The sequence below is a fragment of the Melanostigma gelatinosum genome (assembly GCF_949748355.1).
Source record: "Melanostigma gelatinosum genome assembly, chromosome: 17".
Classification (NCBI taxonomy): Eukaryota; Metazoa; Chordata; class Actinopteri; order Perciformes; family Zoarcidae; genus Melanostigma; species Melanostigma gelatinosum.
Window position 1 is genome coordinate 2,224,438 of NC_136650.1, and position 25,135 is coordinate 2,249,572.

General features: G+C 41.8%; 1 protein-coding gene and 1 pseudogene across 2 annotated transcripts; both read right to left on the reverse strand.

Moving 5' to 3' along the window:
* Positions 1 to 379: 379 nt before the first annotated feature.
* Positions 380 to 2,770, reverse strand: LOC306791781 (ADP-ribosylation factor-like protein 4A). Its single transcript, XM_079288654.1, has 2 exons — positions 2,696 to 2,770; positions 380 to 1,477 (listed from the first exon to the last, which is right to left on the reverse strand). Exon 2 carries the CDS (start codon positions 1,401 to 1,403, stop codon positions 798 to 800), a length of 606 nt encoding a protein of 201 aa, XP_079144780.1. The 5' UTR covers positions 1,404 to 1,477; positions 2,696 to 2,770; the 3' UTR covers positions 380 to 797.
* A 1,668-nt stretch (positions 2,771 to 4,438) lies between these two features.
* LOC306791817 (homeobox protein MOX-2-like) lies at positions 4,439 to 14,802 on the reverse strand (annotated as a pseudogene). The gene is made up of 3 exons: positions 14,338 to 14,802; positions 8,733 to 8,902; positions 4,439 to 4,666 (listed from the first exon to the last, which is right to left on the reverse strand). The product of its transcript is annotated as a homeobox protein MOX-2-like (transcript).
* Positions 14,803 to 25,135: the final 10,333 nt, after the last annotated feature.

Consider the following 25,135-nt stretch of genomic DNA (forward strand, 5'->3'; position numbering starts at 1 on the left):
TGCATTATTTACTGCGACAAAGATGCAACTGTGGCACAGAGGACCGATCAGCCATGACGGCGCTGAGTTCTGCTGTTTCCAGGCTACGGTCAGTGGAGGAAGTGGACGTCCTTCCCTTCCTGCTCTTGGTTTCCTGTTGGTGAAGTGACGGTTCTACAGAGACACCCCCGCCCTCTCTCATTCAGAAGGATTGACAACGAAATGTAATGTTTTAAATGAATTGATGTTCTATGACACCAGATAAGAGCGTTTACATGTTAGGGTCATTGTGCATCCTGTTCTTAGTGAACATGAACATTACGTACTCTTTTTGACCAAACCCCCCCCCCCCCCCACCCCACCATTGTGCAACATGGATACAAAATACTTGTCCCTACAGTGACATATGCAGCGTTTATCAATTGGCTCCAATACAAGCTTTGGTAGCGACACATTTGAACAAGAAACATAAACAGAGACGTCAGAGCTCATTGTCCACTTTAGAGAGTTCAGTGTAAACGTCACAGCTTTCTGCTGAAGAGCATAATACTGGACTTCCTTGATGAATGGCTGTTGCTGACGAGATTGTTGGCATCCAAAGTCCACAGGGCAAAATCAACCCCACTGTCCTCTGTGGGAGCCTAACACTGGCCAACCTGAACAAACAGTTACACTGCAAGGATCAAACTCAGCCAATCAGACTTCAAAGGGAAGCCAGATGACCGGTCACAGTGGGCCAGCAGATCATAAGCAGCTCACAGGAGTTCTGATGTAGCTTTAGATTCATCTCACATTTTACAGTTCCCTTTGTTAGCACGTCATCTCTTCTTCTTCTGCTGCCGCAGCATCTTTCTCCTCTTCATGATCATGGCATGCAGCTTCTCCAGACCTTCCTGCAGTCCCTCACCAATGATAGCACAAGCAGGCAGAAGGTGCCAGGCTGTGGCGGGGCTGAGCTCACCTAGAGCCAACATGCTCTCCATCTCAGCCATACTGAGTGAGTTCCTCAGGTCCTGCTTGTTAGCCACCACCAGAACTGGCACCCCCTGGTTCTCTGTCAGCCGTGTGATCTTGTGCAGCTCTGTCTTGGCCTCCTCAATGCGCTCAGCATCCACAGAATCCACCACAAACACGATGCCATCAGCACATCGTGTGTACGAGCGCCACAAAGGACGCAGCTTCTCCTGACCGCCTACATCCCAGAAGTGGAAGGACGCTGTCCGTTGGCTACCTCCAAGTGACACCTTGATCTTCTCTGTGTTAAAACCCTTAGTTGGGACAGTGTTTACAAACTCATTGAACCGCAGGCGGTACAGTACAGTGGTCTTCCCTGCACAGTCCAGTCCTAGAATGACAATGTGGAGCGCCTGGAAGGACGGCAGGCAGGGTAAGAGGGAGTGATGATCTGATAATCTGTTCCCCATCTTGGTAGAGCAGGAGAAGTCCTCACCAAACGTTTAACAGGCTGCTTTTATTCCAAGGGGACTTCAGTAGGAACCTGGGGGGTCAACACAGCAGGCATAATAAGTCAGAGCAGTGGAAGCACACAAACACCCAGCACCTCATAGCTTTATGAAACACCAACAAGTGAATATATCCCCTGCCTCAATGGGGTACCCGACCTCACAGTATACTGCTGCTGAGAGATGAATGAGAACTAAAGCAGCAGGGTGGAGAGCACCCCATTTGCACATGTAGCGCCACAGCAGCCAGCAGGGATTTCATACGCTAATTTCTATTCAGTATTGAGTAGAGCGTCAATCAGTAAACAACCAAATGAAGGCTTTTGAATTTGACCAAAATCCCAGATGTAATCGTTGAGCCAGTGTTCAGTGATGGGGACAGATGGGGACAGATGGGACAGATCGGAGCATGTTTCACATCACACCCAAATACAGTCTAGGCTTCAAAAACGTGTTGCTTGGCAACATACTTACTTCTCTCCTCTGCTGTAAGGACAAGGTTTGGATTTCAAAAATATGTTAATAAATAGAGCCTTGCTGCAAATACACACACACACACACACACACACACACACACACACACACACACACACACACACACACACACACACACACACACACACACACACACACACACACACACACACACACACAAAGAAGCCCTGTGGCAACTCAAACATGTTCGGGTAAATTGTGTCCGCATTCAAAGGCAATAAATTACGACTTTCATAATTGGTTAACAGCTGAATGACGGTCCCCTTGTCCACTGCATGGTACGTTAACGGGAGACTGGGAATAAATACCGTGACCGGTAACAGAGTGGAATGCAGTGTCGCTCGGTGAGGTCGATTGGTACGCGGTAACTAATGATTCAGGGAATATCTCTATTCTTATGAAAAGAGAGAAGCTAAAGCTAGCGTTATAGCGCTATAGCTGGATGCAGATACAGGGCAGGTCTTCAGACCCTGGCGTGTAACGGTAGAGCAGAGCAGGCTCGACTTCAGGCTCTGATGCCAACAAGTGTTGAAAATCATAAAAGTTAAATTGGCTTCATGGGGCCCAGTGTGGCTGACAGCTAGGCCTGCACATTTACATGTAACGCGAATGAAACGTAACGCTACATGACAGCGCAGAGGAATGGAGAACAGTATTTATGTGGGGAAATCGTTTCTTTCAGCTGTTGAGCGAAATGTTTTGACGCGGTAATCAAGGTGTGTTCGACACAATCCGTAGTGTCCCTGGAGGAAACTTACCTTCTCCACCAGTGCTACCGTTCCAGCAGAAGCTCAAAGTGTGTTGGTGCTGCGTGCTCTCACAGCTTCAGCCCCTCTGAGCCGCTCTGCTGAGAGGACTCCCTCGCGCTCCTGAGAGGCACCAAGACGCACTACCGAACAACACCATTTCCGCTACGCCTTTTCAAAATAAAGCCCTCATGAACTCCTTTCAAGTGTCTTCTTTTGAAAAAGAAATCGGTTAGCAAAGCTCAAAACAACAGGACTTGTTGTTTTGTACTTTTACAACAATTCATAGTTTGACAGATTTTTGTCAAGTCATCAAACTCAATCGATGAGGAAGCCCACGAGAAAGCTTGGAAAGTGGATATTGAGTTACTTTACTGATAAAGACAAAAGAAAAGAAGAAGAAACATTCCTTTATTTGTCCCACAGTGGGGAAATTATTCTCTGCATTTGACCCATCCCTGTATATATAGGGAGCAGTGGGCTCATATATACTCCCTAAAACGTTCTCTTCACCCTCTCATACTCATACAGTATTAGGTCTGACAATGATACAGCTCCAAATAGTCAGGGTTTACACCATAGACTGTACTGTAAAGAGATCAAATAGGTACAATTGCAACTGTTGCTTGACTTCTGGAAAAGGCTTAATTTAGTTTACTTCTCAGGTGTCATATGTTCTATATAAAAACTGCTGATCTATTTGAGTGCACTCCAGTTTGTAATGTTCTAATTTGCTCACATTTTCTTGTCTTGGATACCCTGGTTTCCAAACGTATTTCACACTTTTATTGCGAAGGAGTGGTGGCGAGTTTTCCTGTCTCGGTCTGCCTAACAGATGACTTGATGCAGCTTCTTTACGCTGACTGATCTGAGGTGATGCCATGCCTGCTGCGCTCACGGGCACACGCACACGCAGGTCACCTGCTTTTGCCACTCAAACAGAGGCAACCTGCAAAGAAAGAATCGGATTGAATTGAATTGCGGCGAGAAGCAAACATTTCTTTGAAAACTTTATTTCAATGCCATTTTATTGCCATAGAATATGGAGTCATAAGAGTGCCATAATAAGGAATACATATGTAAAATAATGAGAAAATAAAGATGGAAATATTGAGAGGAATAAATAAAAGAGTGTTACAATAAATTAATCACTGTTTGTCCAAGACCTGTAGCTGGCTTCAGGCCTGGACTCTGATCCAGCATGTGAAATTTGAGCAGATTGGAAATTGTATGCTGAAGTGACTGGATCTCCACAGTAACGCATTCCATACAAAACTTAAAACCTTCATTAATGAACATCACTAACATCTTAACACTACACTGACTACATTTGAGGGTGATTGCCAAAGTATGGCCACTGTAAATGTTGTGGCCAGTAAGTGGCACTCTGTCAATGGTGCAACACGACACTGTAGATGTCTTCAGTAGTGTCACATCTGGAAAAAGATCTGATAATGTCAAGTCAAGTTACAACTATTTCCTTTTTCATGTCAAAACAATCTAATTTGCTGCGTCGCCGTGGCAATGTAACATCAAGTTCCTATTTTGAGGCGAAACGCGTTTTCTTTGTTCATCTGGACATCTGGACATTGTAAAATAAAAGCCCTTCATCAAGGATAAGCATCTCTGGAATGTTCTCGAAGTCTCATTTTATAGTTGGTTAGGAGACTTTGCTCACAGCAAGCTGTTTGCATGTAGTTTTATGTCTCACCAATGTTTCCTTCATTTCAGTCCAGTCCAATAACACCATGAACATCATAAGTTAGAATTCTCTGAGCTCTGGTCGCTGTCATGGCTGTCATCCTTGGTCACCAGCCTCTGCAAGCTGGCAGAGCACTTCAGTCCAATGATCTCTGAAATCTCAGATGGCAGTAGCATCCCTTTCTTTACATTCACCAGCTCTTTCTCTCGTGCTGCTGCCCCCTGCTGGCCTCCCTTCACACGCTTCCACTTCATCCTTCTGTTCTGGAACCATACCTTCACCTGAGAGGAAACACAAAACAATAAGACATGAAAATGGTGGTTTCTTCATACTCTACAGTGTAACCCAGGAGGAAGAGGACAAAGTCTCTGCTGAACTCCACAACTTACTCAATGGACAACTAACAGTCAGATTGTTTTTGTACTAAACCTTTCCTTAAGTTCTTGACACTGTAGAGACCAAAACCCTGGTTCAATGTGTTCCACCTAACCAACCAGGGACAACCACAGTTGTTGAAGTTCGAGAGTTAAACATCCAAATTGACTGGGTAGGGCCTCTCACCAAATCAGAGGCAACAAATCCTTCATTCCTCACTGTCACATGCGAATTCACCAAAGAGTTGGAGTTCTTACTGACCCCAAAAGACACAGCTCAGATGACCGCCTTCTTATTGATGAATCACATCTTTTCATGGTTTGGTCTCCCCAGTCAGGTCGACTCTGACATGGGAACCCACTTGACTGCCAATGTCATGCGCAAGCTTTGGCAGGTACTATGCCTGAGGCCAACCTTCACATCAGCCACTACACTCAAGCCTCCGGTCAGGTAGAGCAGGGAAACCGAATTCTGGTCAACAAAAAAGAGACAATCACAGAGATTGGAATGCCAAACTTCCCTTGGTCTTGGTGGCCATCAGAGCAACCCAGAAACAACTGGGTTATTTCCCTTCAAAATGATGACAGGCAGACAAATGATCCTTCCACTACACCCGGCTGGCTCTACCTGCCAACTAGCATTGTAAAAGCATATATGACACACCAGATGTTTCTTCGCCTTCGCTTACAAACATCTGGACAAGAGTGCAGAAGGTCGTAAATCCGACTACAACTAAAATGCTTCCCATGATGAACTCTAAGTGGGGAAGAAAGTGTTGTACTACACCTCAGCCCAACCATGGGGGAGACTTGCTTGCAAGTTCAGACGTTTTTATCAGACTTTGCAGTTGACTATGCCCACACACACAGCTGGTGACGTTACTCATGTCTGATATGTCTGATATGCTCTGTGACTATCTTCAGTTGACAGCCTAGCCAAGGGTAGGATTCCCACCACCTTAGAATGTCTGTACGATTAGTGAAATACTCAAGATTAGTTCACCGAAGTAGAACAGGACATGATTATTAGTATTAATCTTATTGAGTTTTTCTTTCTTTATTCATGCTTAGTCAGATGAGGACCCTTCCACCAATGAAAAATGTCGATAACAAATGTAATCGCTAAGAGGAAGTAAGAGGTATGAATCAGCCTCTACCAGGTTTTTCTACACCAACTCTGATCATAGAAAGCTGTCATGCTACCTGTTCTTCTCTGCTTATTACAGTCCTCACCTCAACAGTCCGAAGCTCCCTGGACAGCTTCCATCAGACCGAGTAGGAGAGAGATAACAAGGAAACCCCTGCTTGTTCCACACCTGAATAACTAACAACCACTGCAAGTCACTGAATGAACCTTTCATCACAGCAGGGGAGTTTTGAATAAACCTCCTAAGAGGTTTGGATGAGACTTTTATGCTTTAAGTCCCTCTGCCCGGCAACCATTGCCTTCTGACGGGCATCATCACCCCGCTGGAGAGCGCCCACCACTGGTCATCTGGAACGCTGCACAAAATAGGAAAACTTCATCTGCTGATATTTTGTACTTGCTTTTATCTGGAGCATGCTGGACTACTTTATTGGACTGTTCAATGGTCTGTTTCATGCCACTATTAGACCACAGATTTTGAAATCGGTCGCATCACACACATAAGAAGAATCTTCACAGAAATTCTTGTCTCTAACCTCAAACATGCATAAACTACAAGATTTGACTGGAATGGCACATCACATACTACAGAATTATTAAGATTATCATGCCAGAGAGAGCAACGTACCTCACGTGATCTCATGGGGGAGCAGATGTAAACGAAGCAGAGGCTGACGTGGTGCTACAACTTGCTGTAGAAAAGCTTTGCAGTGAGAAGAAACAAAACCAGAAAGCTAAACAAGTCTGAATGAGAACAGGGCTGGGGAGAAGCGGTGAACACGGTCTATTCTTCAGCGAGAACTGGAGGTGAGATTTGAATATCAGATTTAATATCTGTCAACAGTAATATGCTAGCTAGCGTTAGCTGCAAGGGCGAGAACGTTTACTGTTGCTGATAATCTGGGCCGAACATTAGCACCGACCAATAGTGACAACGTCTATCATCATTTCCCTACATACTTAACAGTATTATCTCATATACTGTATATATATTACTAAAGTATGCTAACAGAAATGCCATGCAGCTGACACACTACTCCCTATACTTTCCATAAATACCCTGAAGCAGTCATCTGACTCGTTTCACAATGACTGTTAACACACAGCTGGGCTGGTGTCCACATCTGCAGTGATGCTAACTTCACACAAATGTTTCTTTGTAAGCATTAAGAAAAGCATCTGGACCGTATTACACAGCATCAAGTAGTCACTTCACAGACACTGAGAGCAGCACGCTGACATGTCAAAGAGTCTGTGGTTTGGAATGGATTCGCCTCAGAGAATGAGTATCACGTGTCCAACCGACTCTCCAGTTTCTTAATGCAAGCTATATATATAATGTCTTCATCCACTGTGATGGATGTCAATGTTTTATTTGAATATGTGGGAAATTTGAGCAATTATTGCTAAATGTTTCACTTTTTTGAATGTATCAGAAACTGGTGTATATAAGGACAGTCCTGTAATCTAAAGAGAATACATATGAGCCCTACAATAACACTAGTGCCATATTATTGATCAAGATACTTTTTTTGTTATTTGTCATGATCTTTTTTTTAAATGGCTAGAAATCCACACTGATAAATGAGTAAGATCATAATGAGCATAGCTTAGCATAGAGACTGGAAGCACGAGGAAACAACTTGCCTGGCCCTATCCAAACTACACATAACAAGACATTGAAAGCTCAGCAATAAACATGTTTTGTATAATTTGTTTAAGTGGAAAAAAAGAAAAAGAAATGAACCATTTGCCATTTTAATAAAAATAACTCTTTCTTATTTCATTAGCTGTCTATTCCACACCCTCAATCACAGCGTGACATTCTCAGTAAAGGATGATAAAGATTGTTCATTTTGGACCTTAATCAGGAAATGTCTGTATGCACCAATTTGGCTTTTCCAAAATGTTTAAATGGGATTAATCACGATTCAAATAATAATTGCACAAATTGACAAAGGCGATGTGAAGTAATTTCTCTGGAGAACATTGACAACTGCCCAGCCACGGGACTGGGTGGACGTGCCCTTCATTGACTTCTCCCATTACCTTTAAGGGCGGGACAGCTTACACCTAATGCTTTTTATTAGTTCATGGCCATTATACTTCCCAGCATAACTACCCCCAACTTCATAAAGCGCCTGTGTGGGTGTGCAGAGTGCAAACTGTCCAACAGCTCCATATCTGCGTGTCTATACAGAGATATGTCAAGGATATGTTTAGCCTAGCTTGACACAAAGTCTGGATAAAAACTGTAGCTGGCTGTATCTTGCATCTTGTTTGCAATAAAGTAATCACAATACATCCACGAGGCTCTTCGGTAGCAGACTTATGATGGTGTTCACAACTTGCAAACCATTGAAACAGAAATACTGGATATTTTCTATTTCTGCAACCAAAGTCCAAAAATACATGTACAAAGCACGGCTTTCAGATTTGGCAACGTTAATTGTGTGTTGCTGAACACACAGATGAAACTGATATTTATCATGTAATCTGACCCATCAAAGTACTTCTTCTCCCGTTTCCACTAAACCACAGAACATATGCCATCTATGAAGACCAAAAGCCTTGTTCTCAAGACAAAGAGACGGATCTCTGCTTTAAAAAGATATCTTATAACGTCCCAGTGTTATGACTTGAGTGGTTGTCAGTGATACCTGTCGAGTGACAATAAATAAAAACATGGCGTATTATGTCCCTCTATAATTATATTGTTTTACTTACAGTACATTAGCTAGTAAGATTTTGATGGCTATATTGATGGTGCTGCTCCTGTTTTCTCCTCTGCCCACACAATGATTCAGTGTTTCAGTGGGTACCTACTTGTCGTTCCGTGAGGTCGAGGTTGACAGCTATTTCGTAGCGTCTCAGTCTGGTCAAATAGTTGTGGTGTGCAAACTCGGACTCCAGTTCCCGGATCTGTTCTTTGGTGAAGGCTGTGCGCTCCTTCCTGGGCTTGCTGGTCATGTCTGACTTAAGGCTCCTGTCTTGGACTCTGAAATGAAAAACAGAACATTTTCCAACCACAGCTTAGTCTCCAAAAGAGAGCGAGAGGAAGAACAAAAACAGGATTGAAAAAAATGAGGAGGGGGTTGTCAAACTGCAGGGGCCCATCTGAAACAAAAATACAATGAAAGCAAGACGATTAAGAGTGCCGATCACCTCTTACTGCTGAGAACGTGGTGTTGTGACCTGTTGTGACCTGTTGTGACCTGTTGTGACCTGTGCTGTTCAACCCAAGCGGCTACCAGACAGCTGAGTTATATCAAGAGGGAAAACTAGCACTCTTTGTTTGGGATTAATGTTCTCATTTCTAACAACTACAATACAAATTAACACATTCTAAATACTTTTTTAGAGGAAATAATTATTAAAGGATCATTTCAGTTTATTACAACTGTGAGTACCCAGCTAAGTATAGCCGGTAAAAGACGATGCAGGAAGTGGGTCTGTAAACTGTGATCGGTGTTTCCGATGGACAGTTTTTAAAAATGATTTGACTGTTGCCTTTTATAAGTTTACGTTTTTAACCGGCCTGACTGCTCATTTCTTACCCTGTCTAACTTTTTTTTGTGGTGAAGAACCTCATTTACAGTGGAACCTTTGGACTGCTCAGTTTAGGGCTCAGCCTCTACCCGAAGGTACCGAGCCTCTCCTGAGCCTTACTTACCGTGGTACAAACTGAAAGTATCTGCACCAAGGGCTTGCAGCTTGACACTTATTTATACACTTAAACTAAAGAAGCTCACTTCTCACAGTGAGAAACACAATTAGTGTCTGGCACAAAGTACTTTACTTTCATGTTCTTCACCAATAGAATGACAGGTTCTTTGTTGCTAGGAGGGAAGCTGAGTACAAAAGAACTGAAGTTCTAAAATGTATTTCTAAAAATACCTTAAATTCAGTCAGTTTGCCCTGATCTGGTTTTTGTACCAAGCGGACTGAAGGTTATCGCAAAGAGAGGAAAATTACTGATTTATTATTATTACACGACATTAGTGCAATTGTTTTATGTTTTGTTGCAATTCATCTTTGTGAACTGTCCAGTTTAACAAATCTAAAAATCAATAAATGAATGCATGTTCATAAGAAACCTCTTTGTGGTGATGTTGGATTGTTAAGGGAAGCGAAGAGGTCTGATGGTGAAAGGTATCCGTTGGAGTTTTACTCCATCACTCCTGTACTAAACAACATTCAGCATATCTAACAAAAAAGGAGTATTCATATCCTTGAGCTCAAACAAATATGTTGTAAAATAATTTACTGCGGAAAACATTTACAGAGCAATTTTTATTAGAACCTGCATTGTTCAGATCCATACTCGGCTAACTTCCTGCCTTTTTCTGACACATTGCTAATCTTCTTGGTGTGTTAATAACACCTACCAGTTTGTGTTTCCTCCTGCACATGCACACAAAACAGGGATACAATCATCAAAACATTACTCGTTAACTCTACCGCTAGAAGTCAACATTCTACCAGGTACCTTCAATATCTTTCCTTCATATCATAATCTTTCACAAACCAGAATGTTTCCTTCAACATTTTTATTTGCCATACCCCCAATAATTATTTCACTATATCTGTAGCCACAGGGTGCAGATATATTAGAAAGAGAAAAAAAACATTGGCATTGGATGTAATTCAGTTTTGCTGATACCATTTAATACCATTTATGTTTGTTTGTTTCTGGCGATATTTTATGGTTATGGTTAGCAATTAACTTGATGAGTACAATCTTATTGTTATTATTATTGTTGGAATGCTGTTAAGCATTCCAACTATTGTTATCCTGTTTCTTTATTGTTGGAATGCTGTTAAGCATTCTTCTATTTCTTCCGTCGCACCGCTTCTCCTCCTTCATTTTTTAAGCTACAGAAACCGTTCAACTATTAAAATGTTCAGCTCTTTCACCAGAGGTCTGCTATGACTTTTCATATTTCTAACCTTTAAACTTTTTGAATTATTAAGCTTTTTATTTTCAATGGGATCTCTATGGAGAATATTTTCAAATGGCTTCAGGCACACAGGTGTTTGCGATTGAGCCAATTAGTGATGTTGATAAACACACAGACTCACAGACACACGCGCACATACACTCCTCTCCCTCTCTCTCTCTGTGTCTCTCTCATACAGTCATTCAGGTCTTAGGGATCTTTAGAGGTCTTTCCCCCCTCCTCCACCCCCCCCCCCCCACACACACACACACATACCCATTTTAAAATAAAAGCCCCACAGAATGAATCCTAACTGAAATGCTTGTGATGAGCCAGTCATTTAATAACCGGTTTGTGTTTATCTAACATTATGATTCTGTCTCCTCTCCCCTTCTCCCCCACACCCCACACCCCATTTCAAAATAAAAGCCCCAGAGAGTGAATTCTAACTGAACTGCTTGTGATGAAGCCTGTCATTTAATAACCTCTGTTGTGTCAAACATTATGATTATGTCTCCTCTCCCCCTCCCTCCCCCACCCAGTCCCACCCTTTCAAAATAAAAGCCTAATGGATTAACTGTATTTAAACGTTTTGCTCAAAATTAGGCTTTTTTGTTGAAATAATGAATGCTCTTACTAATACTGCTACTATTACTACTACTGCTACTGCTATTACTGCTACCATAAATATTATTATTACCACTACTGCTATTACTACCACTACCACTACTATTATTACTGATACCACAACTGCTAATACTGCTATTCCTGCTACTACCAGTACTAATAACCAGTACTATTACTACTACAGCTATTAGTACGACTGCTGATACTACTACTTCTACTACTTCTTCTAATTACAAATACTTCGATGACAACTTCTACTACTACTGCTACTACAAATATCACTACTGCTACAACTAGTACTTATTCAAATGCTACTCATACTTATACTGCGAATAATACTTCTACTACTACTACAACAAATATCACTGCTGCTGGAATTCTTTTAAGCTACAGAAACCGTTCGAATATCAAAATGTTCAGCTCTTTCAGGACAGGGGTGAAATTACTCTTCATATTTGTAATCTTTAAACTCTTTGAATTATTAAGGTTTTTGCAATTTGTTTTTGAATTGGATATATTTTCAGCAATGTTTTTGCCATTAATTTCAGTTTTCAGCATTCCAATGCATTTTCAGCAGGAAATGCATTTTCTAGTTATTATTATTATTGTTGTTGTTATTATTGTTATTATTATTATTAAGAGAATAAAAGCTAAAAGTAGGCCCCAAGTTGTAATAAATGGAGTATTTTGTCTGTGACAGACAGTATGTCGAATATTGTCATAGTTATCTGGATGTTTCAGAATAAAGGGAAGAGTCAATATGAAGTCTTAGAGAAGCCTTTTAGTCCTACACTAGACATGCTATTGAATACAAACACTGAGCTTTTCCCAGATTGTTCTTGCTCTAAGTGTGAAATCACATTTTCCCCACTCATATTGTCTGTCATTACATATTTCAAGGATACCTTTTATGTATTTGTGGTCAGTGAATGATGACAATGAGGAGATCGTTTTGAAAGTAATGCTTCATGGATAAAAAAAACAGAATAATCATTTCCACTGTGTTCTAATGTCCCCAGTGCATAAATCCAGCTGACATTTCATTAGTTGTGTATATGAGGGATGTGCTGACAAACCGCAGTGTGCCAGGAAATAGTCTGTGCCATAATGTGAACCTACAGCCACCAGTGAGTTAAACAAAGACATTCATATTATCGTACTGTCATGATCTTTTATTGAGTGTAATGAATTACTTTTGATCAGATAGCCCTGAAGTCTTGACTTTACAGGATTTGTGTTTTCAGTTATTGTGACAGTTGAAATCAGTGCAGTTGATAAATAGGTCACTTTTTCACAGCTTCACTCTGCATACTTGCTTTTTTCAGGGTTGTAGGTCAATAATAACTGTGCATATTTCATCATCACTAGATCCTTTTTTTGAGAACATTAAGTCCAGAGAAAACTATAATAAAAGTCCTGTGGCTTTATGTGAGTGCCAATGAAGTTAGAGTTAGGAAATTGGATTTGGTTTAGGACGCTGGCAGCTTCAGCGTGTCCTGTCAAAGTGTTCATTCTGTCAGTCAAAGCTCCCTTTCTCCTGGCCGCGACATAAACTCGGGAGAATCGGAAAGTTCTCAATTTGGCAACTGCTTTGAGCTGCTCGTCAGAGGGGCTAAATGATGCAGATATGATGCCTTTACATCGAGTGGATATATCCTTGTCTCCTTCCAGGAGGAAGCATGTGTGTGCAGATGAAAACCTTTACAAGTTATGCAAGGAAGTTAGATTTCATGACCTGCACTTTCCCCATCGCCTTCCCTTTCTTTCACCAGTGAGTCCCACCAACGGTATCGATGGATCTGTTTTGGGCCTCAGCTACCATTGAAGAGACTGAGGTCATGACCTCTGTGTTTTGTAATATATCCAGCACTTGGACTTTTTGTTCATACTGGCTTAAAAGCTGTATTATCAAAGATCATAGACTGTATATAAGAAGTGCATGTAATCATTGTGACATCACCCATTGGTTCGACATTTTGATCATTGCCATCTTGGATTTTACTCAAGGTAGCCCTGCCCTAAAGCATCCCCTGCTTTATGGTCTGTGTGACTCTAAATGGACCATAATGTACTAAATGAACATCATGCTGTATTGAAGACTTGAAACTAGAGATTGAGACATAAACTCATGTTTACAATGTTTACTGAGGGAATAAATCAAGAGAGAAGTAGAGTAATTTTCTCAGACTTCTATACAACCAGAGGAGTCGCCCCCTGGTGGACACCGGAGAGAATGCAGCTTCTGCATTTGCTTCAATATTCAGAACCCGAGGTTGCCGCTTGATGAAGACATATTGTGCACGAAATTAATTCCCCTATATTTTACACTCTTAATAAATAAATATTTTAATTTTTCACTCAAACATGAAGAAAATACTTTATGCTTGTATTACATAAGGCATATGCTCATGTTAAACATCATTTTGTTTATTAATGTAAAAAAATTAAGCATATTTAGTTTAGCTGATGTTTATGATGGAACATGATTTAGGATTAAAACCGTTGGTTGCATTTATATACTCAAATTAATTGAGAAATATAACCAAAAGTTCTGTAAAAGTTCATTTGGATTTTAAAGTTTTTTTGGTCACAAAATAAGGATTTAGGAATCACTAGAAAGCTTTTTAAGATGGATTTGTTTTGGCAGTGTAAACAACAGAAATCCATCATAAGACAAGCAAAATACATTTAAAAGAAAATCTGTCTGGAGCTTCGTATACAAAGGTTGTAAAATTGGAAAACTTCTTTCTTTAAGGGGAGCAGGTTCTATGAAAAGACAAATGTGTTTGCAGGGCAGAGACAATTAAACTGTGAGCTTTATACAAAAATACAGTTTCTTGGGAGACTGGACTTCGTGCTCTTACCTGAGTTATCGTTCGAGCCTTTACTGCTCCCTCTGTCTGGCTCCTTTGAAGACAGACTTTGCCGGCCATATTCCCCAGTTACACACGACGCACCCTTGGGTTCACTGCTGTCCAAACTGGGGTTGGAGCCACACAGGTTCTGGCCCCCCGAGCACGGTTCCGGGGCTGCCGTGGCCTCGAGCGGTGGCAGGCAGACACTGTTAGGTGAGAGCATCTGGGGGGGGGGGGGGGGGGGGGGGGGCAGCCAGGTGGGTGCTGCTGCTGAGGCAGGTGGCCTGTGCTGCTGAACACTCCATTGTCCTCTCCTCCAGAGTAGCTGCAGGGGGGCGAGGAGCTGGGTAGATCCAGGTAGGAGACGTGGTCACTCTGCCCGAGCAGGGTCAGTGCGGGCGGGGTGACTGCGGGGTGCAGGCCTTGGGCCGGGGCATGAGGGCTGCGTAGACAACCAATTAAAGAGTGATCCATGGTGCGGTAGTCCTCCAAAGCCCAACTACCTGTCAGATTGAACCAAAACTCCCAAAGCAACAAGCTAGAAGAAAGGAGGAGGAAGGCAGAGATGTGGGCAGCTTGAGTCTCACCTCTCCCCTCCTGCACCTCTCAGGTCAGACCTCCAGACCCCCCTGATTCCAAAAGAAAGACCGTTGAAGGAAGGCAGAGATGGTAGCGTTGAATAAAAAGGTCTCGGGTAATCCTGAGCATGCAGACGTTTGACAGGCAGATGGCAGGTAAACATTGAAAGGCGGAGGGGGAACTCAGATGACAGCCAGGACCAGTGTGGAAGGAGAGCGAGCTTCCAGGGAAGTTGTGCTGGAGAGGGAGGAGGGAGGGGGCTGTTATATATAGGGTGTAACCTGAGAAGTAGGCTGGGTCACTGGCTCTCTGCTGCTGACCACATGCATGTGATCATCCTCCAAAATGCAATGCACAATGAATCTGAACCATTCCTACAGCACCGGCTCAGGAAAAGTCGGTCATTTATTTTGGAGCTGAGCTGGGATTTGACCCTGAAACTTCGAGGAACCGAGTTGCATCAGCTGTTGTTGTTTTTGATGTGGAGCGGCTGAACTTAGGAGCTGTGTTTTCATGGTCTGTTCTTCTGTTGATGATTGGATGTAAGTCAAAAGAAATAAATAAGATTGTCTCTGAAATATTTGTTTTTGGTGAAATTATTGCAAGCACAGTGACAGTGATTAAATACTATTTGTTGGCTTTTTGAAGTTCAACGCCAATGTTTTTCGATCATTTGATGTTTTGTTTTTTTCTACATCCACTGTTCTCCGATTGGGTGCTCCAATGGTAGACAGGTGAGGTGGTGAGGCGTGGCGTTGTGCTTTCTTGAACACCCCTTCTCGCCTCATTAATGAGAGGCTCCTCCAATCGGCAGGGCTGAGAACATAGGCTCTTACATTTAAAAAGCTTCCATGTCTCAGAAAAGAAAAGGAGGTAATCCACAGAGGTTTAATGCATAACGTCAAATCCATAACTTTGTATTAGCACTTTAGGCTGGATTTAGGCCGACCGATGCCACAGAGCAGATACCAGGTTGCTAACGATAATTGTTCTGTCTAATCTTCAGGAGATTCATGGCTTCAGCTATTACCTACCACCCCCTCTCACTTCTTTTGGGTTATAGTATCATTGATGAGAGAGGGGGAACCCACACCACTGTTGGAAAGGTGCTGACCACAGTGAAAAATGAAGTGTACAGGAAAATTGTTGCCAACATATTTGAAACCTTGGTATTATGGGGTGCCATATAGGCCATAATTCATAATTACCTACATATGCCTCTCACACTCATGAGTGAACCTCTTACACTCACTCACAGAGCCCACTGTGTACACGCTCACACACACAGACTAAGAGCTTGCACATTCAGAGCTGAACCTGTCACTCATAATATGAAACCTTTTACACACTATTATGTACTAACACATTATGTGCGCGCACCACACTTTGGGAATCCCTGTACTAACACACACAAATACCTTCGCATTCTCTACTGGACCTCGTATTCACAGACACGTATTATACACACACAGATATCAACTCAAAATATCTGCTGTGTCGGCCCTCTGTCTGTGTTTCTCAGCAGTGTGTGTGAAATCATCACAGCAGTGTGTTAGAGCTTAAATCTCTTAAATCTTGAACTGGAAGGTTGAAATCCTGCTCCTGCTGCCAGTTTGAAGTGAAAGAATGGAGAATGGTCTGATGCTGTTGTTACTCTTTGTCATGCGATCATGCTCACACATGAACTATCAAGGCTACGCTCCCAGAGTGGATACTGCTTGTGGGATGTGGGAGCCAGGCCACATGCGGTGGTGTACAGTGAGGTGTGGACAGCATGTGGGCACAATCTGGACAATTCGTCAAACGTAGGTCTCTCATCAACTTAACGTAACATTTCCTGATTTTGCTGCTTCAAAATAAAAGCTTTTAGATAACAAAATAACAGCAGAACTTTATTGTGAAGAATTGCAGAATTAGCAGTTTTCTCATAAATAAATGAAAGCAATCATTCCCTTGTTAGTCCCACACTGGGGAAATGTATGCTCTGCATTTAACGCGTGTATAGGGAGCAGTGGACTGCTGAGGACCGCCGGGGAGCCCACTGAAATCAGTGTCTTCCTCAGGGACACTTCGCCACAGGACACGTGTTAGCCAAGGATTGAACCTCCAACCTTGCGGCTAGTGGACACCCCTCTCTACCCCATGCGCCATGGTTACTATTGATCACTGAAACACTTACTGTGGCTCAGAACGTAGAGCGGGTTGTCCCTCAATCCCAGCTCCTCTAGTACATGTCAATGTGTTCTTGGGTAAGACACTTGCTTCTGAAGGCCATCGGTGTGTGTGACTGAGTTCGAGTCGTGATGGGCAGGTGGTACCTTGCATGGTAGCTGCTGTCATCAGTGTATGAATGGGTGCTTTGAGTGGTAGGAAGATTAGAAACGACTATACAAGTACATTTACCATTTACTAAATTCATCAAAAAGCTTGAGAATATGATGTATGTCTCTTTGGAACCATTTAGGAAAGAACAAGGATTTGTATGAATTACATCATTACATTACACATTAAGTATGAAGAAAAGTTTTGTGAGAGAAATTGTGGACAAAACATAGCTACCAAGCTAGAAGGGCTTGCCAATGCCAATACCAATACTGCTGCGGAACGAGTAAGCAGTACAAATAACAGGTACAACAGTGTTTGTCCACCTATTACAGGCGCTTCTTTGATCCCAAAATACATCATACCATTTGGTGTGCTTCAGCAAACACCTACACACCTAACACCTAACCTAGAATTATGAGACAGAAGAGAAGTCATTGTGATAAAAAACAAACATAAAATGTAAACTTGTCATATACGTACAGGTACATACATCCAATCTGACATCTGCTATTCCACCAGGGATTGTATTTGAGGTGTCATGCACAGCAGTCCATGGTTTTATAGAAAACGGGATTCACTAAACAGCTTATTTATTAGTTGCTGTTTAGAAGTTGTTCATATATTTTTGAACTGTAGCATATTGATGGATACAGAGTAAATCTGGCTTTACTGTGAGCCATTGAATGCTATTGAATGTGTGTGTATTGTTGAGCTGCGCTCGCCAAGGTGCTGCTGGGACTCCAGCTAGTGAGCTGTCATCAGCTATGTGTATGTTTTCTTACACGATTATTATTCCTTTCAGACAAATGTGTTCATCAAAGTATACTACTACTTTTTAAAAGCCACATAATCATGTAAGAAAACATGCACATCAGATCTTTTTTAATCTGGAATTTGGATCACACATATAGCCCCCCCCCCCACACACACACACACACAAACACACACACTTGAAACATGGTCTCAGTGCTATGAATGTAGGCTGTCTGTGCACGTCAATGTAAACCACCAAAAAGAAAAAGAAAAGCATCTAAAAAAAATACAATAATATGCTGATTGTCCCAAAATTGGTGTCAGTCAAATTCAAAATAGTGTTGTGTTGCTCGTAGAGCTGTACCGAATATATAGAAGCTTCATTCATGATGTTGACATTCAAATTATTATTATTAATAGCTTACAGAAAAATTAACAGTCAACCATGGGGCAGGCTGACAAACACACAAAGGGAGGAAGTGAAGACTGAAGCAACAGTAAAATAAAACAGGAAATACTGAAATGACAAAATATTACGAGACCTGACAGAGATGCAATAATTTCCAAAAATGAACAGAAAATGGAAAAAACCTATTTACTCTCCTGCATGCGACTCATATTTTCCTCATCTTTTTGGGTGACAACCATAAAACATGACAACAGACTATTATTACTATGGACCTAGAAGATGCATAGCCCAAGTATAATAATAATAATGTATTTATAATATAACAATAATAGTAGCAACTGAAACACTATAACATGAATAAATAAATAATAAATGAATCGGAATAAGTAGCAAAAGAAAACTGTTACCAGCCGATACACACATCACACAGCTGAGTTACGCATCTGTGCGACAATGAGTTAAACATCTCGTTAAATGCCTTCCGTTCATCAAAAAAGATTTAACCTCTCACCCCCACGGCTAAAAGGATCTCACGCACACTACTGAAACGCATATAGAAATTATTTTGAGCATTTTGAGTGCATGTGTATCACACATGCACACAAAATGCATCAGTGTCAGTCAAATGTGTCAGTACAGTACATTATTTACCTCTGAGATGTAGTGCAATCTGAAAAACACCTCTATACCGCCACCTAGCGGCTGTCTCACAGTGATATCCGGCCAATCTAAAGACCAGGATTGTAACCAATTCATTGTAGTTATACAATGGTGACTGGGTCCGCCCACTTAAGCTGTGTCTCAATTCAGGGTCTGCATCCTTCGGAGGCTGCATTCGTAGACCGGTTGCGTCACAGCGCTGCACTCGTGCTGTCCCATTTCGCATTTTTGTTGAAGAGTCCTTCAATCAGCAGATCCACGCATTCCACCACACAAGAGCACGAGCCATTCAAATATTATTCATAAAAACGACACGATAGACAAATGAACAGTCGTAACGTTACTATGTAAAAAACAAACGCAGTTTGTCACTTACCGAAACGTAAAGAGTTTAATCCCAGTACATCGTTTCAGTTCCAGTAAGAAGGCCTTCTCCATTCATGGACACCAGTGACAGTCGAGCCTCCCCAGTTATATTTCGCCGGTCTGCTGCGGCAGGATCAGGTTCGCAGCGGGGCCGGGATCAGGTTCGCAGCGGGGCCGGGATCAGGTTCGCAGCGGGGCCGGGATCAGGTTCTGTGGGGTTGACTGACCATTTCTTACGATGTCCAGCTTTTCCTGCTGAGTCAGGCTGCTAGCTGTGGGGTTGAATCTACACCAGGCAAAACCCTAAAGATGTTATCATTTCTTCCATATCTTTCAATTTGAACTCTTACTCCTCCAACTAAGCTCTGCTGGCAAGTTAAGTTTCGAGTCACGATAGTCACGTGCTCGCCCACTGACCAATCACAGCACACTCTGCAGCGCGGCAGCGCGTGCACCTGGACACGAGTGGTACGTAATGCTGACGTCATTATAGGCCGCAAGCGGCCGCTGACACGTCAAAGAATACGCCCAACATGTCAAACTAAAGATCTGATTGGTTGAACACTGACAATCAACAATATCGTCCCCATGTACTTTATTCTGCACTGCACAGAGCCGAGTCTGCAGGCATCTGGCTCTGTTCTTACATAGACACACAGAGGTGAGATCTGAGAGCAACTGAGAGCAACTGAGGAAGACAGTAGCTGTGCAATGACAAAATAAAATAATGGGAAAAATATTTTTATAAATTATAATACATGTAGTGCATTTAAGAAAAATTATTAAATTATAAAATAAATTATAAATTATGCATTTTCTTTTTTTTTTTATAATTTTTTTAATAAATAGCTTTGTGATTCTGTTTAGGCCAGCAGAGAAGGCCTTGCAGGCCCTGACGGCCCGCCACTGCCTTCAATGCAGCCGACGAATGCAGCCTTTTGGTCCCAGATTTGGAGGACACATCTGATGGATCCTTCACGGCCCAGCACATCCCGAGATGCATTGCGTGCCGGTGAAGATTTCATTTGAACCAACATGGCGGCGATTGATGCGAGAGCTGGAGAAGCGGCATGTGTACTGCAAGTTAATAAACACGTTTGCTGACATTTGTTTTGCTGCTGTTAATATTAACTGTCTTGATTAATTTTCTCTGCCTTAGGATTGCTATATATATATATATGTACATGTAAATATATATGTATGTATGAATGAAATAAAATAAAGTTATTGATAAATACTGTTATGATTCAGGGACCTCCTAGACCAGGGATTCTTAACCTTTTTGACCTCGGGGCCCAACTTTTCAAGCACAAAGTGGCCCGGGGCCCATTCAAATATTGACACTGTATTCGTTTAACTAATTGAGCTCACTCTTGGTTTGATTTGTATTCAATGACTATATTAAATCCACTTACAGTTTAACAAGCAAAACCCTTGTCAAATAAATGAGATGATACAATGTGATGATCACAAAGACATTTATTCATCATGTGTATGTAAACCTGAATACACAACAAGAAGCCCAACAGGCTAACAATTCATGGAACAAATCAAGCTCATACAAGAACAAATTTAAAGGCTCAAGTCAGGCTTATTAACTCAAAAATAATCAATAATTAGATTTCACTACAGAAAAAAAGAGGGACTCTCAAAAAATCTGAGAAAAAAATGGAAATTTGACAAATAATATGTGGTAATAAAATAAATACATTCAAAATAATAAGTTTCAAATTAAATAAAACTATAAATAAAATTTAAATGAAGTGCAAATGAAAATATAGCCTTACGTGAACTCATATATGTGTCCACCTCTTAATGAGACACTTGGGCCTGCCTCTCAGACACCATCAGATCCAGTCTGGGTGGAATGGGGGAAAGGCTCACTCTCAGAGTAGCCTCCAGTGTTGCTCCGAGTCTGTTTCAGGCTTTGGTCTTAGTTGTAGCCACACTGGAGAATCCTGATTCACACAGGTATGTGGTCGTGAATGGGAGAAGGTGTTTCACAGCCCTCAGTGCTAGACATGGGTACTCCTTTGAGACAGCAATCCAGAAGGAGCCCAGGTCCAGTTTGCCCCACTGCAACTTTAAAGTGCTGTCGGTGGAAACTTCCAGAAGCTGGGATTCCAGATGTGAGGGCAAAGCAACGTCTTCTTCAGTGGGATCCACAGAAAATGGGTCCAAAATACACATGTGTCCGTCTCTGGGATCCTCAGGAAAGTAGTCATTGAATTTCTCTGCCAGTTGTGAGAGGTGCTGAGAGACTGAGTCACTGATCTGCACCTGAGGAGAGTTTTCCAAAATGTCAGACAAAAGTGGAAACATGTCCATCCTCTTTTCCTGGGCCCTCTTTGTCCACAAAGCAAGTTTTTTTTGGAAAGCTTGAACTTTGTCTGCAACAACAAATATGTTGGTATTTCTCCCTTGAAGTGAGATGTTCAGCAGTGAAAAAATGTCACAGAGGTAGGCAAGTTTAGCTGTGAACTTTGTGTCAGCATAGTAATGTGCCAGAGGAGAAAAGAGAAGACCTCATTCCTCAGCTCAAACAAACGACTGAGGACCAGTCCTCTTGAGAGCCATCTCACCTCACTGTGATAGAGCAGCTGGACATGATCTGCTTCCATGAGTTCACAAAGCTTCGCAAAACATCTGGAGTTCACAGCTCTACTTTTAATGAAGTTGATGGTTTTCACACTCACATCCATCACCTCATGGAACTCTGGGGACATATGCTTTCTCCACCGTGAAAGCCTTGCAGCTAAAAAGCTGCAAGGCTTTCACGGTGGAGAAAGCAGTGGGTCCATTTAGCTTCTGGTGCACGATCAAGTATCTGCTTGACGACGCCGTTACGCCTGCCGGTCATTGACGCTGCACCATCACTGCACACCCCAACACAGTTCTGCCAGTCCAGGCCGTTCTCAGTGAAGTGATCCATGCAGCTGAAACATTCCTGAGCCGTAGCTCGTGTTGGTAGCTCTCCACAAAACAGTATGTCTTCGTGCAAACTACTGGCACCACTGTCGTCTTCATTTTCTTCTTTTTAAAAACGTATCCATAACTTTTGCTACAGGCTAGCGCAGGGGTCTCAAACTCATTTTCACTCCGGGCCACATCAGCATCATGGTCGCCCACAAAGGGCCGGTTGTAAATGTAACTACTCGTAACATATTGTTAAATAACTCTCTGCATTCACAGTTTAAAGTAGTCTTCAATGTACTCACAATACATTTCCATGTTAAATGTACAGTAAGCAGCCAAAGAGCTGCTTCTAACTGTTTAAGTATCTCATAATTTGACTTTCTATTTCATAATTTTCACTGTCAATCTCATTTTTTTGACTTTCAATCTCATCTTTTTGACTTTCTATCTCATAATTTTGACTTTCTATCATAGTTATGACTTTCTATCAAATAACTTCGACTTTCTATCTCATAATTTCGACTATGGGGATATTTTTATTATTATTAGTTTAACTTAAAAAAAATAAAAAAAAGTTTTTAATTATTTTTAAACTTTTTTTTTTTTGCTTGCGGATTCGCGGGCCACATAAAATGACGTGGCCGGGAGTTTGAGACCCCTGGGCTAGTGGCTAGCTGAGTGTCTTCTTCTGCTTAGTGTAGCTTGTTAAACAACTGACTGACGCATTACCGCCACCCGGTGGTGGGAAGCTATATCGTAACTGAGCGTCTCATGGATAACAGTGATATCTCTGGTGTCTTCAATTGATAACCTATGCGGTCCCGCGGCCTCGCGGCCCACAGGTGCAAAACTGAAAGTTTTTCGCGGCCCTCTAGGTGGCGCCCAATGGTGGGCCGTGGCCCACTGGTTAAGAATCACTGTCCTAGACTGTGGGGAAACCACATGTGATCCAGCCTCTGCTAAAAAGACAGCCGGTTTCAATTATAAACAAAAGCATTAAATGCTTCTGATGCTAATACAAATACAGAGTGAAGTACATTAATTACAGTATCTATAGATATATATTCTCTGCGCAGAGAGGCATTTTACCCTGATCCCAGCCGGGAACCACAGCTGTTCCCATCTTGAGGAGAGCAAATGGAGCGAACCCTTCTCCAGCCCTCCCGCTTACAGTTTTAAATCCCCTCCTCCTCCTCCTCGCAGGACCCTCGCACGGGTGTGATCTGTAAATGCCTGTCTAGAAATCTCGCTTTCCCTTGGCTAAATACATTCAATGACTGTCTTTTATGGCTCAACACTTCTATGATAAACATTCTATGTAAAGATAAGGATTTGCAACTTTTGGCAAAAACTTCACAAGTGTCACAAACATAGATATAACATTGCGACAAATACTAAGATACACTTCTAACTACAAATCACTTCTATCTACAAATTCTAAAACACTTCTACAATTATGAATCTTCTAATTATGTATTCCAAAACACTTCCAATTATGATTTCTTAATTATGAATTATGAAACAACTCTATTATAATTTCTTAAAACACACTTCTAAACCCAAATTTCCTACAATACATTGTTTTAATTGCAAGAACTACAACTGAAAATGTGTTATTTAACATAGTAACTGATTTCATTAACTGATTATTCATTTAGAAAAATAATATTATGAAAATAAACTATGAATGAATTTTTGAATGTATGATTAAAAACATTAAACTAAAACCTTCAAAGTATATATACTGAAAATATTTTTGTATTTGAATGTATTTATGTGTATCTGTTGACGCAAACAGGAAGTCCTCTGTAGGGTAGGCCGTCTCATTTCGGAGTCCACACGGTCTAGCCTTTACGGTCCTCGAAGGACCCGGCCCACGTAGACCGCGAAGGCTGGGTCCTCCGAAGGTTGCAGCCCATGAATTGAGACACAGCTCCAGTGTGAAAAACAAAATCAAGTAAAAGTTTCTCGAGCAGAAGAGCAGTACTAGTAGTCGCACTTAAAGCATGGTTTTCTCCAAGCATGCTGCAAATTTGCTTGCGTGAGCAGAGATATTCTGCGTGGAGTGATGTAAAAGCGCTTGTCAAAGTAAAATACGTGCGCGGCTGTTTAATTTGCACGCGCGGGACCTCTACACACGGGCGCGCGTGGATCTCATTTGCGCTCTTGGATTTTGACAGTGATTTGCCTATACCACCCACACACACATGCATGCACATGCACGTCTATAGAACAGAATATACCTCTTAGGTGCAGTAGATTTCTGTATGAGTTACAATAAAGGCTATTGAAATAAGATAACCCTTTATTTGTCCCACAACTAGGACATTTGGGTTTTGAAGATGTGCGGTGTGTGTGTGTGTGTGTGTGTGCGTGCGCGTGCGTTTGTGTGCATCTTTGTAGAAGTGTACGTTTGTGCTCACATGCCAGTGTATGTGTTGCATGTTCTCAAGTGGGTTGTTGCTCAAAGTGATCTTTATTTCTATAGAGCAAAGGTAATAGGCTATTAGAAGACTATAAAATAACAGGTGATATAATATTGCACAAAAATAAAAATGAATCAAAAGCCAGTGAAAGTGGAAAATAATATTAATGTAGTATTTAGGGATATAGAGAGGCAAAGTCCCACCCTTACTGATGGACCATAGGGACTTGAGGCTACATCCACACGACTACCTTCACGTTTTAAATGCATACGTTTTGCTACGTTCAGGCCTAGCGTCCACACTACTCTGAAGTTTTTGAACCTCAAAAACGGAGGCATTTGAAAACGCTACTGATGCCTTGGTAGTTTGAACT